General features: G+C 48.7%; 1 protein-coding gene across 3 annotated transcripts in view; it reads right to left on the bottom strand.

The window, feature by feature from the left end:
• Positions 1-15,330: 15,330 nt before the first annotated feature.
• The window catches only part of TUBGCP5 (tubulin gamma complex associated protein 5), a 46,752-nt gene continuing 45,306 nt past the window's right edge, over positions 15,331-16,776 (bottom strand). For all 3 annotated transcript variants that reach the window (XM_077938859.1, XM_077938860.1, XM_077938864.1), the window contains exons 23-24: positions 15,474-15,577; positions 15,331-15,334 (exon numbers count right to left, since the gene is read on the bottom strand). In XM_077938859.1, the coding sequence (XP_077794985.1) occupies positions 15,331-15,334; positions 15,474-15,577 (108 nt within the window). The remainder of the gene's footprint in view (positions 15,335-15,473; positions 15,578-16,776) is intronic.

Here is a 16,776-nt window from a genome sequence, read left to right as displayed (position 1 = left end):
CTAAATCCAATAAGCAGTGTGCTTACAAGAGACACTCAGAGAGCAGACCCAGAGAAAGAGGCAGTGTGAACACAGAGAGGGGAGTGAAGCAGCCACACAGCCACAGTCATAGAATGCTGGCAGCCCCCAAAACTGAGTAGGTAAAGAATGGTGGAGGCAAGGCCCTATTGCTGCCTTGAATTTTGGCCTTCCAGCCTCCAGAACTTCAAGATAATTAATATCTAGTTTTTTTTTTGTTGTTGTTGTTTGTTTGTTTTTTGAGACAGAGTCTTGCTCTGTTGCCAGGCTGGAGTGCAGTGGCGCGATCTCACCTCACTGCAACCTCCGACTCCCTGGTTCAAGCGATTCCCCTGCCTCAGCCTCCCGAGTAGCTGGGACTACAGGTGTGTACCACCACGCCTGGCTAATTTTTTGTATTTTAATAGAGATGAGGTTTCACTATGTTGGCCAGGATGGTCTCGATCTCCTGACCTCGTGATCTGCCTGCCTCGGCCTTCCAAAGTGCTGGGATTACGGGAGTGAGCCACCACACCTGGCCTATCTGTTGTTTTAAACCACCAGGTTATGATAATGTGTTACAGCAGCCAGAGGCAACAGTGGCTTAAAATGATGCAAATTTATTCTATTACACTTCTGCAGTTCAGGAGTTCATCTGAGTCTTGCTGGGCCAACACTGACATGTCAGCAGGACTGCGTTCCTTTCTAGAGGTGTTAAGACCACGTCTGCTTCCCTGTCTTCCCCTTTCCCAGCTTGTTGTTGTTGTTGTTGTTGTTGTTGTTTTGTTTTTTGGTTTTTTTTTATTGAGACAGAGTCTTGCTCTGTCGCCCAGGCTGGAGTGCAATGGCTCAATCTCGGCTCACCACAACCTCTGCCTCCAAGGGTCAAGCGATTCTCCTGCCTCAGCCTCCCAAGTAGCTGGGATTACAGGCATGTGCCACCACGCCTGGCTAGTTTTTGTGTTTTTAGTAGAGACGGGATTTCTCCATGTTGGTCTAGAGGCCACTCACATTCCTGGATCCTGCCTCACTCCCTTGACTTTCTCCATCTTCAAAGCCCACAGTTGGCACTGCTGTCAGGTTGCTCTGGCCTCACACCTTTCTCTTGGACTGTGCTCCTGTCCCCTCTTCTACCTTTAGAAGTCTGTGTGACAACATCCCTGTCCCCCAGATAATACAGGGTAACGTCTCTATCTCAAATCAGTTGACTAGCAGCCTTAATTCCATCTGCAATTTTAATTCTCCTCTTGCCATGTAAACTGACATAGTCACACGGCCCAGGGATTACGAAGCAGACAGCTTTGGGGCTACCATTCCGCCTTCTCTCAGGAAGCTGGAGCTCTGCCTCAAGGTCCTCCAACTCATTGAATCAGGCCCAGCTGGCCTGTCTGGCATCATCTCCTTTACTTAAAGTCAACTGATATGAAATTTAATCACATCCAGTAAATACCTTCTAGCAACACGGGGTGTGTGTTTGATAGAACAGCTGGGACAGTAGCCTCACCAGGTTGACACAATAAAAAGACCACCACAACCCACCCTTTGTTAACTTGGCACCCATACATATCCCCTTAAATCACACTTGTCTTGGTCTGTTTTTTAAATTTATTACTTATTTATTTCCCTAGAGACAGGGTCTCACTTTGTTGTCCAGGTTGGCCTTGAACTCCTGGCCTCCAGGGATCCTCCCACCTGGGCCTACCAAAGTGCCGGGAGTACAGGTGTGAGCCATGTGCCCAGCCAACCAGGAGGAACTTTAATTCCTGCTCAGCTGATCCCGCCATTCCACAGTAGTATGATCTCAGCTGCTATATTTGTACAACCTGATCTCTTACTTCTTGCCACACCTTGTTGAAGCTGGAGTGGGCACCTGACCTGAGCTGACTCGCCCTGGGAACCTTGGTTGGGAGTTTAGAGTTGGAACTTTCTCACTCACATCACAGCCTATCTTCAGGACTTTGGTTTCTTCTGCAGTGAAAATACGTGGACTCCAACCAAGAACCCAACCGCAGGTCTCCCTGGTGCCCGCCTGGATCTCTCACCTCCTGCCCTGGGGCTTCCCTGTCACCAGGAGACATCAGAGTCCTCTGAAATCACACATGACCCATGCGGTTGTGCTGAGACTTAACATTCCCTGCACCTTTGACCAACGAGAGGCACTCACAGGCAGATTCCTCTTTCCTTCCTGATGCAGTCCACATGGCTTCTAGGGACATGCTGAGAGGCGGGGCAGGCACACTGAGCAGTGCCAGCTTACTGAGATGGCCCCACATCCATCAGCTCTCCCCCTCCTCCCCCTCCTCTTCCTCCTCCTCCTCCTGCTAGAGCACTCTCTGACTCCCACTACGGGCACCGCGCCCTATCTCGGAGTGGAGGCACCTATGGCTTTGTCTCAGGTTGTATTTCTGGGGAACCCAGGCCAAGGCTAGAGCCAAGAACTGGTCACGTGCGTTTGGAATCTGTGAGCATCCACCTTCCAACCACTACAGGAAAAGCACAGCAAGGAAAGGTGAGAAAGCAGAAGTAACAGGCAGAGAAACAAACACCAGCGGAACAGGGAGACGGCTCTCCTCCAGCGTGCAACACAGCATGCATTTTTGGATTCAAATTCTCCCATTCCCTCACCAGACACCAACTCTGTGGTGCCGTGATCTTGGGTGCTCAGCTTCCAGAACTGTGAGTAATACATTTCTCCTGTTTATAGCCACCCAGTCTATGGTGCTTTGTTATAGAAGTCCTGACAGACTTAAGAGTTACCTTACGTGAAGAAAAAGGGTCTTAGCAGATATGACTAAGTCATTGAGATGGAATCATCTTAGATTATCCGAAGGGGCCCTAAATCCAATAAACAGTGTGCTTACAAGAGACGTGCAGAGAGCAGACCTAGAAAGAGGCAGTGTGAACACAGAGGGAGTGAAGCAGCCACACAGTCACAGTCACAGTCACAGAATGCTGGCAGCCCCCAGAAACTGGGGAGGCAGAGAATAGAGGGGGCACAGCCCTATCGCTCCCTTAAATTTTGGCCTTCGGGCCTCCAGAACTTCAAGAGAATGAATATCTGTTGTTTTAAGCCACCAGGTTTATGGTAATGTGTTACAGCAGCCACAGGCAACAGTATAAGGACTTCCTTATAATAAATTACTATTTTTTTTTGAGACGGAGTCTCGCGTGGTCACCACGCTGGAGTGCAGTGGCACGATGTCAGCTCACCGAAACCTCCGCCTCCCGGGTTGAAGCGATTCTCCTGCCTCAGCCTCCTGAGTAGCTGAGATTACAGGCATGCACCAACATGCCCGGCTAATTTTCTATATTTGTAGTAGAGACAGGTTTCTCCATGTTGGCCAGGCTGCTCTCGAACTTCTGACCTCAGGTGATCCACCCGCCTTGGCCTCCCAAAGTGCTGGGATTACAGGCGTGAGCCACCACACCCGGCCAAACTACTCTTTCTTAAGGATGCCACGAATTGATATGGTGGCTTTGCAGCACGTGGAGCTGGCTAAGCTGACCTGCGTTTACTAGAGTTCTTCTTCCCGTGTTTCCGGAAGACCAGGAGGGAGGCATTGGCGGAGGCTTGGGGAGAGGCAGGGAGCTGTGGCTGTGTTTGTCCGACAGCTTACACTGTTACCACCACCATGGCCAGGACACCACTACCGCCTTCTTCTTCTTCTTTTGAGATGGGAGTCTCTCTCTGTCGCCCAGGCTGGAGTGCAGTGGCACAGTCTCGGCTCACTGCAACCTCCGCCTCCCAGGTTCAAGCGATTCTCCTGCTTCAGCCTCCCGAGTAGCTGGGATTACAGGTGCCCGCCACCACGCCCGGCTAATTTTTGTATTTTTAGTAGAGATGGGGTTTCACCTTGTTGGCCAGGCTAGTTTCAAACTCCTGACCTCAGGTGATCGTGCCCAGCCTACAGATGTCAAAGAACAGAGGTCAGTGTTCCAAAGTGTAGATGTTTGGGAATGCTTATTCAGACAAAGGTTAGGCAAGTGTACCAACATTTGAACCTCTCTCTCTGTCAGACTTCATGCACAGTTATGAGGATCTGATTAGTCAAGTTGGTCTTTTTCTTCCTGGCAAGGCGTATTTAACATTCCGCATGGAAGAGGTACTAGTGATAGCGTCTTGAGCACCGTCTGGTCCGCGTCAGATACAGGACAGGAAAGAGGCAGTTCATGTATAACAAAACTAGTGGTTGGAAGCGGGGAGGTCTGGTCTCTGGTCCCTCTTAGCCATTTACAGAACAAGAACAATGAGGAAGGGCCGGGCGCGGTGGCTCAAGCCTGTAATCCCAGCACTTTGGGAGGCCGAGACGGGCGGATCACGAGGTCAGGAGATCCAGACCATCCTGGCTAACACGGTGAAACCCCGTCTCTACTAAAAATACAAAAAAAATTAGCCGGGCGAGGTGGTGGGCGCCTGTAGTCCCAGCTACTCGGGAGGCTGAGGCAGGAGAATGGCGTGAACCCGGGAGGCGGAGCTTGCAGTGAGCTGAGATCCGGCCACTGCACTCCAGCCTGGGGGACAGAGTAAGGCTCCGTCTCAAAAAAAAAAAAAAAAAAAAAAAGAACAATGAGGAAGAGAGTGAATCTGAGAACTGCAGTGATGCAACCTGACAGTCTCTAGGGCTCAACTTCCTCCCTGGCACAATAAATCAGACAGTCTGAAGTTTTATTTTCGTTGACTCTCTGGATCCTCTGGCTCCCGAAGGAGGCCTCTGGCTCGTCGTCACGATGAGAGGCCCTAGGCTCTGCAGCACCTCCACACTACCAAGGCCAGAAGCAGCAAGAACGGAGGCAGGTTTGGGTCCCGGCTGCGGGGCCCCAGCACACAATGGGCATGCCAGCTTGTTCCTTCCTCTCACTTTACATCCATCTTCCTTTCCTGACGCAAGCCTTGTGGACAGCAGGCTCCAGCATCGAATGCAGACAATAGGCAGCCCTATGGACACGGATTAATCAGTTTACACAATTAACTGTGTAAGAGCAAAGCCCGCAGCAAGTCCACGATTACCAGTATCTATGGGTGATACATATACACACACATATACATGTATGTATGTCTCACACACATGCATATTAATGGCTCTGCTCTTGGACACACAGATTTCGGTACAGAGAGGAGATGCTGCTGCAGCAAAACCTAAGTGGGCGTGGCTCTGGGACAGGGTTTGAGGAAGTGGGCGTGGCTCTGGGACCAGGTTTGAGGAAGTGGGCGTGGCTCGGACCAGGTTTGAGGAAGTGGGCGTGGCTCTGGGACCGGGGTTTGAGGAGAGTGTTGATGACACGAAAGTGCTTTGAACACACTGTTCTTAGACTTTGGACTTTGAGGACATTGCTGAAGAAGGCTTAAAAGAAAGTGAGAAAAATGTTACTGGAAATTGAAGGAAGACTTTCACTAAGTAGCAGCAGAAATTTGAGCCCTGCTGTTATTTGAAGTTACGTGGATAGGACAGAATATACCTAATAAGGCCGGGCGCGGGGGCTCACGCCTGTAATCCCTGCACTTTGGGAGGCCGAGGCAGGTGGATCACGAGGTCAGGAGATCCAGACCATCCTGGCTAACACGGTGAAACTCCGTCTCTACTAAAACTACAAAAATTTAGCCGGGCACGGTGGCAGGCGCCTGTAGTCCCAGCTACTCGGAGGCTGAGGCAGGAGAATGGTGTAAACCCGGGAGGCGGAGCTTGCAGTGAGCCGAGATTGCGCCACTGCACTCCAGCCTGGGCGACAGAGTGAGACTCCGCCTCAAAAAAAAAAAAAAAAAAAAAAGAATATACCTAATAAGTGGGGTGACCTAGCTAATGAGATTTTCCAAGCAAAGTATTGAAGATGCTGCCTAGTGTCTTCCTGCTGGTTATAGTAAAATGTGAGAGGAGTGCATTAACTAAGAGAAAGATTTTAACCAAAAAGGAGACAGAATTAATGGTTTCGAAATGTTTTAGCCTCCCCATATGGCAAATGATGCTAAAATAAGAAAATGACTGTCGAGCAAGGATAAACTATATGGCACTGCCAAGAAAATGTGTTCTAGAGACGATGCTCAGGATGTGATTGGAAACTTTTTTTTTTTGAGAGAGTGTCTCGTTCTGTCACCCAGGCTGGAGTGCAGTGGCGTGATCTCAGCTCACTGCAACCTCCACCTCCCAGGTTCAAACGATTCTGCTGCCTCAGCCTCCTGAGTGTCTGGGATTACAGGCGTGCACCACCATGCCTGGCTCACTTTTGTATTTTTAGTAGAGGCGAGGTTTCACCATGTTGGTCAGGCTGGTCTCGAACTCCTGACCTTGTGATTCGCCTGCCTCTGCCTCCCAAAGTGCTGAGATTACAGGTGTGAGCCACCGCGCCCAACTGGAAATTCTTTTTGTTTTGAGACATGAACTCACTCTGCCGCCCAGGCTGGAGTGCAGTGGCACAATCAAGCTCACTAGAGCCTCTCCTGGGCTTAAATAATCCTCCCACCTCAGCCCCCAAGTGGCTGGGACTACAGGTGTGCGCTACCAGGCCTAACTTTTATTTTCTTTTTAAATTGAGACGGAGTCTCACTCTGTTGCCCCAGGCTGGAGTGCAATGGTGTGATCTCGGCTCACTGCAAGCTCTGCCTCCTGGGTGCAAGCGATTCTCCTGTCTCAGCCTCCTGAGTAGCTGGGATTACAGGCGCGCACCACCACGCCCAGCTAATTTTTGTATTTTTAGTAGAGACAGGATTTCACCACGTTGGCCAGGCTGGTCTCGAACTCCTGGGCTCAAGTGATTCTCCTGCCTCGGTCTCCCAAAGTGCTGGGATTACAGGTGTGAACCACTGAGCGTCTGATGTCAAAAAAATGGTGCCTCAGAGTACCCGTTAGCGACACTAAAGGCTCTGTGGATAGATTAAGGGTGTGTCTCACAGAATCTCTCCAACAGTAGGTTTTTTCCTTCTTCTTTTTTAGGATGAAGTTTCACTCTTGTTGCCCAGGCTGGAGTGCAATGGTGTGATCTCGGCTCACTGCAACTCTGCCTCCCAGTTTCAAGCGATTGTCCTGCCTCATCCTCCCAAGTAGCTGGGATTAGAGGTGCCCACTACCACGGCTGGCTAATTTTTTTTTGGTATTTTTAGTAGAGATGGGGTTTCACCATGTTGGCCGGGTTGGTCTCGAACTCCTGACCTCAAATGATCCGCCTGCCTTGGCCTCCCAAAATGCCGGGATTACAGGCGTGAGCCACCGCGCCTGGTCCCAGTCCATTTTACACACAGGATAGGGCAATGTGCAGCATGGCCTTAGCTGTTCCATGCACATGAGCAAAGGAACAGCTTTGTTACATTCAGTGTAAAGATGTCTTCTCATTCAGAAAACTCAAGCAGTTTGAGACTCATCCAAGTTGTTACAAGGTCCTGTTTCCTTTCTGCGCAGTGTTCCACTGGGTAACTTGAAGCTGTTCATTCATTCACCAGTTGACGGTCATGTGGACCGTTTCTAGTTTTGGCACTTATTCGTAAAACCACTACAAACATTTGTGTACAGGTTTCTGTCTGAATATACATTTCATTTCTCTTGGGTAAACACCTAGGAGTGAGATTGCTGGGTGAGAAGTTGTTTAACACTGTAAAAATATGTTTAATACAGATATGTTTAACAGTGTAAAAAACTGAAAAACTCTTCCAAATTGGCTGTACCAAGGCTGGGCACAGCAGCTCACACCTGTAATCTCAGCACTTTGGGAGGCCAATGCAGGATTGTGCTTGAGCCCCAAAGTTTGAGACCACCTCGGGCAACATAGCGAGACCCCATCTATATTTTAAAAATAAGGCCGGGGGCGGTGGCTCACGCCTGTAATCCCAGCACCTTGGGAGGCCGAGGTGGATGGATCACTTGAGGTCGAGTTCAAGAACAGCCTGGCCAACATGGTGAGACCCCGTCTCTGTTAAAAATACAAAAATTAGCTGGGCATGCTGGCGTGCATCTGTGGTCCCAGCCACTCAGGAGACTAGGGCAGGAGAATCACTTGAACCCAGAAGGCAGAGGTTGAGGTGAGCTGAGATTGTGCCATTGCACTCCAGCCTGGGCGACAGAGCGAGACTCTGTCTCAAAAAAATAAAATAAGTAAAACAAAAATTTTAAAAATAAAAGAAATACAAATTAAAAGATCATTCAGATGCTGTTTTACTTATTCAATTATAAAAGCAGAATTGACCCCTGGATTCTGTTGGGAAGCACCGTGCTGGTGTCCGGCTCCACTTTGTTCATGGCCCCCATCGGAGGGCACCTGGCCCAAAGCCACCTGCAGCTTTAGACATTGTGTGGCCTAAGAAACCTCCTGGGATGTGCTGCTAGGAAAAGTCATCCGAAAACACACTCCAGGTGAGACTGCACCACTGCAATCCAGGCTAGGTGACAGAGGGAGGTTCTGTCTCAAAAACCAAAACAAAACAAAACAAAAAAACAACAACAAAACCCCAACAAAACAAAAACCAAAAAAAACCAAATTGGCTGTACCATCTGCATTTCCACCAGTAATGTAAGAAATTTCCAGTTGTTGCTGGGCGCGGTGGCTCACGCCTGTAATCCCAGCACTTTGGGAGGCTGAGGCGGGCAGATCACAAGGTCAGGAGATCGAGACCACGGTGAAACCCCGTCTCTACTAAAAATACAAAAAAAAAAAAAAAATTAGCCGGGCGTGGTGGCGGGCGCCTGTAGTCCCAGCTAGTCGGGAGGCTGAGGCAGGAGAATGGCGTGAACCTGGGAGGCGGAGCTTGCAGTGAGCTGAGATCGCGCCACTGCGCTCCAGCCTGGGGGACAGAGCGAGACTCTGTCTCAAAAAAATAAAAATAAAAATAAAGAAATTTCCAGTTGCTCCACACCCAGCCCCACCCTTGATAGAGTTCAATAGTTTTGTCACATGCATGTACCTGTGGAACCAATTAAGACACAGAATGCCCTCATCACCTGCAGAAATTTCCCCCTAACCCCCTTTCAGGTAACACGTCATGGCCCAGAGACAACCACTGTTGGAATTTCTATCACTGGAGACTAGTTTTACCAGTTAAATAACGGATCCTTTTAAGTCTGGCTTTTTTTTCCGGCATAAAGTTCCTGGAATTCCCTTATGTTGTTATGTGGATTTGCTGTGCGTTTTCACAGCTGAATTGCATTCCACTGCGTGCATATACTTCATTGTTGATCCATCTACCTCTTCACGGTCATCAGAATGTTTCTAGCTTTTAGCTCTTATGAATATTCAGATACAAATCTCTGCGTGGACACATTAAAAAATTCCTCTTGGATAAATACCTAAGGGTGAACTGCTGCTTCTCAGGGGTAGATACATGTTAACCTTGGTGAGAAAATGCCATATAGTTTCCCCAACTGCTTGTACCATCTTGTAATTTCCAGTTGCTCTAAATCCTTGACAATTATTTGACATGCCGGTCTTTTTTTTTTTTTGAGACGGAGTCTTGCTCTGTCACCCAGGCTGGAGTGCAGTGGCCAGATCTCAGCTCACTGCAAGCTCCGCCTCCCGGGTTTACACCATTCTCCTGCCTCAGCCTCCCGAGTAGCTGGGACTACAGGTGCCCGCCAACTCGCCCGGCTAGTTTTTTGTATTTTTTAGTAGAGATGGGGTTTCACCGTGTTAGCCAGGATGGTCTCGATCTCCTGACCTCGTGATCCGCCCATCTCGGCCTCCCAAAGTGCTGGGATTACAGGCTTGAGCCACCGTGCCCAGCCACATGCTGGTCTTTTTATTTTAGCCATGCCAGAGGCTGTGGTGCTCGTGTGGTTTAATTGTGCCTTCCTTGACTCTTTGTGCTCATTAAAAAAATGTCTTGGGCCAGGTGCAGTGGCGCACACCTGTAATCCCAGCACTTTGGGAGGCTGAGGCCAGAGGACTACTTGGGCCCAGGAATTCAGATCAGCCAGGGAACATGGTGAGACCTCGTCTTTTTTATTTTTTTCTTTTCTTTTTCTTTTTGAGACGGAGTCTTGCTCTGTAGCCCGGGCTGGAGTGCAGTGGCCGGATCTCAGCTCATTGCAAGCTCCGCCTCCCGGGTTTAGGCCATTCTCCTGCCTCAGCCTCCGGAGTAGCTGGGACTACAGGCGCCCGCCACCTCGCCCGGCTAGTTTTTTGTATTTTTAGTAGAGACGGGGTTTCACGGTGTTAGCCAGGATGGTCTCGATCTCCTGACCTCGTGATCTGCCCGTCTCGGCCTCCCAAAGTGCTGGGATTACAGGCTTGAGCCACCGCGCCCGGCTATTTTTTTCTTTTTCAATCAGAGTCTCACTCGGTCACCCAGGCTATAGTGGTGTTGTGTGATCTTGGCTCACTTCCACCTCCACCTCCCAGGTTTAAGCAATTCTCATGCCTCAGCCTCCCCAGAGTAGCTGGGACTACAGGTGCCTGCCACCACACCCAGCTATTTTTTGTGTTTTTAGTAGAGTTTCACCACGTTGGCCAGGTGGGTCTTGAACTCCTGGCCTCAAGTGATCGGCCCGCCTCGGCCTCCCAAAGTGCTAGGATTACAGGCATGAGCCACTGCACCTGTCTGAAAACCCATCTCTTAAAAAAAAAAAAAAAAAAAGAGAGAGATTGGCCGTGTATGGTGGTGCATACCTGTAGTCTCAACTACTCAGGAGGCTGAGGGAGGAGTGCTTGAGCCCGGGAGGTCGAGGCTTCAGTGAGCCAAGACTGTGTCACTGCACTCCAGCCTGGGCAACAGAGCAAGATCTTGCATCAATGAAAAAAAAAAAAGCGTGTCTTACTAATTTTAAATGCCTTCATACACTCTGAACATGGTTACTGCTGGATACCCTGGGCAACAGTGGTTGCCTCTGGGCATGACATGGTTCCTGAAAAGGGGTAAGGGGAATGTTCTCTCCCAGTGTAGGGCCTGTGTTACCATTTTCCTAGCAATGTTTTTTGGTGATGTCTAATTCACCAATATTTCTTTTTTTTTGAGATGGAGTCTTGCTCTGTTGCCCAGGCTGGAATGCAGTGGCGTGATCTCGGCTCACTGCAACCTCTGCCTCCTGGGTTCAAGCGATTCTCCTGTCTCAGCCTCCTGAGTAGCTGTGACTACAGGTGTGTGCCACCACACTTGGCTGATTTTTGTATTTTCAGTAGAGACAGGGTTTCCCCATATTGGTCATGCTGGTCTGGAACTCTTGACCTCAGGTGATCCATCCACCTTGGCCTCCCAAAGTGTTGGGATTACAGGCGTGAGCCACCGTGCTCGGCCCCTTTTTTGAATTTATGTAAGAAATCTTTGCCTACCCCAAGTTTGTGGTGTTACTTTCCCATGTTTGCTTCTAGAAGCTTTCTAGTTCTAACTTCCACATTCTGTTGTTTCCAGTTCCAGCTTTCATGTATTTTTTTTTCTTTTTCTTTTTTCTGAGACAGAGTCTCACTCTGTCGCCCAGGCTAGAGCGCAGTGGCACGATCTTGGCTCATTGCAAGCTCCGCCACTCAGGTTCAAGCAATTCTCGTGTCAGCCTCCTGAGTAGCTGGGATTACAGGTGTGCGCCTCCACACCCGGCTAATTTTTGTTTTTAGTAGAGATGAGGTTTCACCATGTTGGCCAGGCTGGTCTCGAACTCCAGACCTCATGATCTACCTGCCTCGGCTTCCCAAAGTGCTGGGATTACAGGCATGAGTCACTGTGTCTGGCCCTTTTTTTTTTTTTTTAAAAACAATCTCACTCTTTTTGCCCAGGCTGGAGAGCAGTGGTGTGATCTCGGCTCACTGTAACCTCCACCTCCTGGGTTCAAGTGATTCTCCTGTCTCAGCCTCCCTGAATAGCTGGGATTACAGGCATACTCCCGGCTAATTTTGTATTTTTAGTAGACATGGGGTTTCGCCACGTTGGCCAGGCTGGTTTCGAACTCCTGACCTCAGGAGATCTGCCCACCTTGGCCTTCCAAACTGCTGGGATTACAGGTGTGAGCCACCGTGCCCGGCCCCAGCTTTCACATTGAAGTCCATGGTGCATGTCAAATTAATTCTTGTTTATGGTATGAGGTAAAAGTTCACTTTTCTTTTACAGTTATCTAGTTCCAGCACTAGTTAAACATTTTCCTTTCTCCAGTACATTTTTTGGTGTCTTAGTAAAAAGAAAAACCTCAATTGACCGTGTATTTCTGGACTCTATTCTGCTTAATTGATCTATTTGTGTATCGTTTTGCCAGTACCATACTATATTGATTACTCTAGCTTTAAAAAGCCTTGAAATCGCCAGGCGTGGTGGGCTCACGCCTGTAATCCCAGCACTTGGGGAGGCTGAGGTGGGTGGATCACGAGGTCAGGAGAATCGAGACCATCCTGGCTAACGCAGTGAAACCCTGTCTCTATTAAATACAAAAAATTAGCTGGGCACGGTGGCGGGTGCCTGTAGTCCCAGCTACTAGGGAGGCTGAGGTAGGAGAATGGTGTGAACCCGGGAGGCGGAGCTTGCAGTGAGCCGAGATCCCGCCAGTGCCCTCCAGCCTGGGCGACAGAGCGAGACTCCATCTCAAAAAAAAAAAAAAAAAAAAAAAAAGCCTTGAAGTCAGATAATGTAAGTCCTCTAACATTGCTCCTGTCCTTCCAGATTACTCTGGCTACTCTAGGTCCTTCATATAACCATATATGGCTAATTTTTTTGGTATTTTTAGTAGAGATGGGGTTTCACCATGTTAGCCAGGATGGTCTCGATCTCCTGACCTTGTGAGCTGCCCGTCTCGGCCTCCCAAAGGGCTGGAATTATAGCTGTGAACCATCGCACCCGGCCTGGTGTTTTTTTTTTGAGACCAAGTTTCACTTGCCCAGGCTGGAGTGAAATGGTGCAATCTCGGCTCATTGCAACCTCCGTCTCCCAGGTTCAAGTGATTCTCCTGCCTCAGCCTCCCAAGGAGCTGGGATTACAGGTGCCTGCCACCATGCCTGGCTAACTTTTGTATTTTTAGTAGAGATGGGATTTCACCATGTTGGCCAGGCCGGTCTTGAACTTCTGACCTCAGCTGACCTACCCGCCTCGACCTCCCAAAGTGCTAGGATTACAGATGTGAGCCTATTTTGGTCTTTAATCTCTGAGTAATGCTTTGTGGTTTTCTTCATAAAGGAATTGTATATATTGTACCAAATGCATTCTAGAAAATAGGTATTTCCAATGTCATGTTAATTTTTGTTTTTCTTCTTGGGAAGATGGGAATCACAACGTACAGGCTTCTTACATGCCTGTCTGGAAAACCACTTACAATTTTAAAAAAAGGTCTTTAGAAGGTCAAATAGAGCCATAAGAAAAATGGAGTGAGACCCAATCCATTTTACACATACGATAGGGCAATGTGCCGCACAGCGCCAGCTTCTCCAGACACACGAGTGACAGCTCTCGGTCAGATTCACTGTAAAGATGTCTTTTCACTCAGAAAACTCAAGTGGCACTTGATGAATGTAGCTGACATGATGATGTGACATCCAGAGCCCTCCACGTGGGACTGCCAACCCCTCAGCCCCTCCGCTGCAGAGGCACACTCTTCCCAGGGCCCTTCAGCCAGTGACAGAATGAGGGGTAGACAGGCCTGGCCATCTCGGTCCTACACAGGACCACCTGATGGCCAGTTCTGCTCCCCTGCATTGTGGACACCCTCAGCTCCGGCCCATCGCTCTGTGCTGTCTGCAGGGCCCTGCTCCACATCTCATTCCATCTCAGCATCGGTGCCAGTGTGTAGTCTGTTCTTCCCCAGTTTAAACTTGCTAATCTTCACTTGAGAGCTCTAAGTCTCAAGAAAAGTGCAAATACAGGTACAGAATGAAATCTTAGTTGAGGTAACAACAAATTACAAATACTAATTTTTTAAAATGAAAATATTTCCTTTCCTCAACATCCAGTAAACTTTTCTATCCCAGGTTTAGAAAACCCCGATAATTGTTTATGAAAGAATGTGTTTTGGTAGTTTGATGTGATGATTTTTGTTAAGTATAAAAAGCTTTACCAGAAGAGCCAGACTATCATTTTTTAAGTTTTTTTTTTGAGACACAGTCTCACTGTTGCCCAGGCTGGAGTGCAGCAGCACAATCTCGGCACACTGTAACCTCTGCCTCCTGGGTTCAGGAGATTCTCCTGGCTTAGCCCCAAGAAGCTTGGATTACAGGTGCACGCCACCATGCCTGGCTAATTTTTATATTTTTAGTAGAGACAGGGTTTTGCCACGTTGGCCAGGCTGGTCTCGAACTCCTGACTTCAGGTGATCCACCCATCTCGGCCTCCCAAAGTGCTGGGATTTCAGGCGTGAGCCACCACGCCTGGCCCATTATTTAAAAGTTGACTCCCTCATGACGACAGTCTTACAGGAATAGATGCTCCATCAATTCCCATAGGATTTGGACCTACAGGACCAGGTCCCAAGTGACTTCATGTATCTTACAGCTGTTGGGCTATACAATGGTATTTTCCTGAGTCTTGGAAGCAGCTGTTCATTTGAAGGCCTCCCCAGTGAATTTCTCCTGAGACTTCTGAGTAAAACCCAGGATGTGAACGGGCTGAACTCCAGATTTTGCCTTCTATATGCAGGAAATGCTGATGCCACAAGAGATTGTGTCTAAGGGCAAGGGTGCCCTGGTTCTCTGCTGCTAGGGCTATTTGGAATTCAGTGGTTATTTTTCAGAAAGAAATAAATGGTAAGTATCGTACTGAGTCATAAGTGTTAAGAGACATGCTGTGATGGTTGCTGACTTTGTGTCACCTGACTGGGCCAAGGGATGCTGAGATGGCTGGGAAAACATTACTTGGGGCTGTGTCTGTGAGTGTTTCTGGAAGAGGTTAGTGTTTCAATTGGCAGAATAAGCAAAGATCACCTTCATCAATGAGGACGAGCATGATCAATCTGCTGAGGGCCTGAATAGAACCAAAAGGCAGAGACAGGAAGGGCAAATTTGCTCTCTGCTTGAGTTGGGATTCCATCTTCTCCTCCCCTCCAACACTGGCACTCTCTGGTTCTCCAGCCCTTGAACTCAGACCCGGGACACCATTGGCTCTCCTGGTTCTTAGATCTTCAGGTTTGACCGAGAACTATGCCACTGGCTGTCCCAGGCCTCCAGCTTGCAGACGGCAGACCATGGGACTTCTCAGCCTCCAGGACTGCATAAGCCACTACTTCACGAGAAATCTCTTTCTATATCTCTATCTATATCCTATTTGTTCCATTTATCTGGAGGAGCCTAATACACATGCAAAAAGTATAAAAAGAAAATATGGAAAAATTGAATAGTGAGCATAATTTTATTCAAAATATAACTGGTTAGCTCATAAAAATTGCTCAGAAATATTGCCAGGTGCAGTGGCTCACGCCTGTAATCCCAGCACTTTGGGAGGCTGAGGTGGGTGGATCACCTGAGGCCAGGAGTTCGAGACCAGTCTGGCCAACAAGGCGAAAGAAACCCTGTCTCTACTAAAAATACAAAAATCAGCTGGGCGTGGTGGTGCATGCCTGAGATCCCGGTTACTCGGGAGGCTGAGGCAGGAGAATCACTTGAATCCAGGAGACAGAGGTTGCAGTGAGCCAAGATTGTGCCACTGCACTCCAGCCGAGGTAACGGAGTGAGACTCCATTTCAAAAAACAAAGAAATACCAAACAATAATATGTACCAACAGTTTGCCCTAAGTGAAGTTGGCCTCTTACATTTATTGCTATTGGTTGAAGCTATTTTCCACATGGAACTTCTCAGGCACATAAAACATATAAACATTTCTTTCTTTTTTTTGTTGGAGACAAGGTCTTGCTCTGTTATCCCAGCTGGAGTGCAGTGATGCAATCATGGCTCACTGCAGCCTCGATTTCCTGGTCTCAAGCGATCCTCCCACCTCAGCCTCCCAAGTAGCTAGGACCACAGGAACTGCAGCCTCGACCTCCTGGTCTCAAGGGGTCCTCCCACCTTAGCCTCCCAAGTAGCTGGAAACACAGGCACATGCTACCATGCTTGGCTAATTATTATTATTTTTTTTTGAGTCTTGCTCTGTCACCCAGGATGGAGTGCAGTGGCGCAATCTAGGCTCACTGCAACCTCTGCCTCCTGGGTTCAAGTGATTCTCCTGCCTCAGCCTCCTAAGTAGCTGGGATTACAGATGTGTGCCACCACTCCCAGCTAAATTTTTTGTATTTTTAGTAGAGATTGGGTTTCACCATGTTGGCCAGGCTGGTCTTGAACTCCTGACCTCAGATGATCCGTCCGCCTCAGCCTCCCAAAGTGCTGGGATTACAGGCATAGCCACCGCGCCCGGCCCTTGGCTAATTTTTAATTTTTTTTGTAGAGATGGGGTCTCATATGTTGCCTAGGCAGGTCTTGAACTCCTGGCCTCAAGTAGTCCTCTCACCTCAGCCTTTCTTTTTTTTTTTTTTTTTTTTTTTACTTTTTTTTTTTTGAGACGGAGTCTCGCTCTGTCGCCCAGGTTGGAGTGCAGTGGCGCGATCTCGGCTCACTGCAAGCTCCGCCTCCCGGGTTCACGCCATTCTCCTGCCTCAGCCTCCCGAGTAGCTGGGACTACAGGCGCCCACAACCGCGCCCGGCTAATTTTTTTTGTATTTTTAGTAGAGACAGGGTTTCACCGTGGTCTCGATCTCCTGACCTTGTGATCCGCCCGCCTCGGCCTCCCAAAGTGCTGGGATTACAGGCGTGAGCCACCGCGCCCGGCTCACCTCAGCCTTTCAAAGTGCTGGGATTATAGGCTTGAGAGACTACACCCAGACAAAATATAAACATTTGTAGGAAAGCTAAATCTAAGACAACTTTTAGGGAAGACAACATGTAAAACTCTATATAAAAAGCTTCTGTGA

Source organism: Macaca mulatta, chromosome 7, assembly GCF_049350105.2.
Source record: "Macaca mulatta isolate MMU2019108-1 chromosome 7, T2T-MMU8v2.0, whole genome shotgun sequence".
NCBI lineage: Eukaryota > Metazoa > Chordata > Mammalia > Primates > Cercopithecidae > Macaca > Macaca mulatta.
Note: the sequence above shows the minus strand (reverse complement) of the source record. Positions and strands in the feature narration are given on the sequence as shown.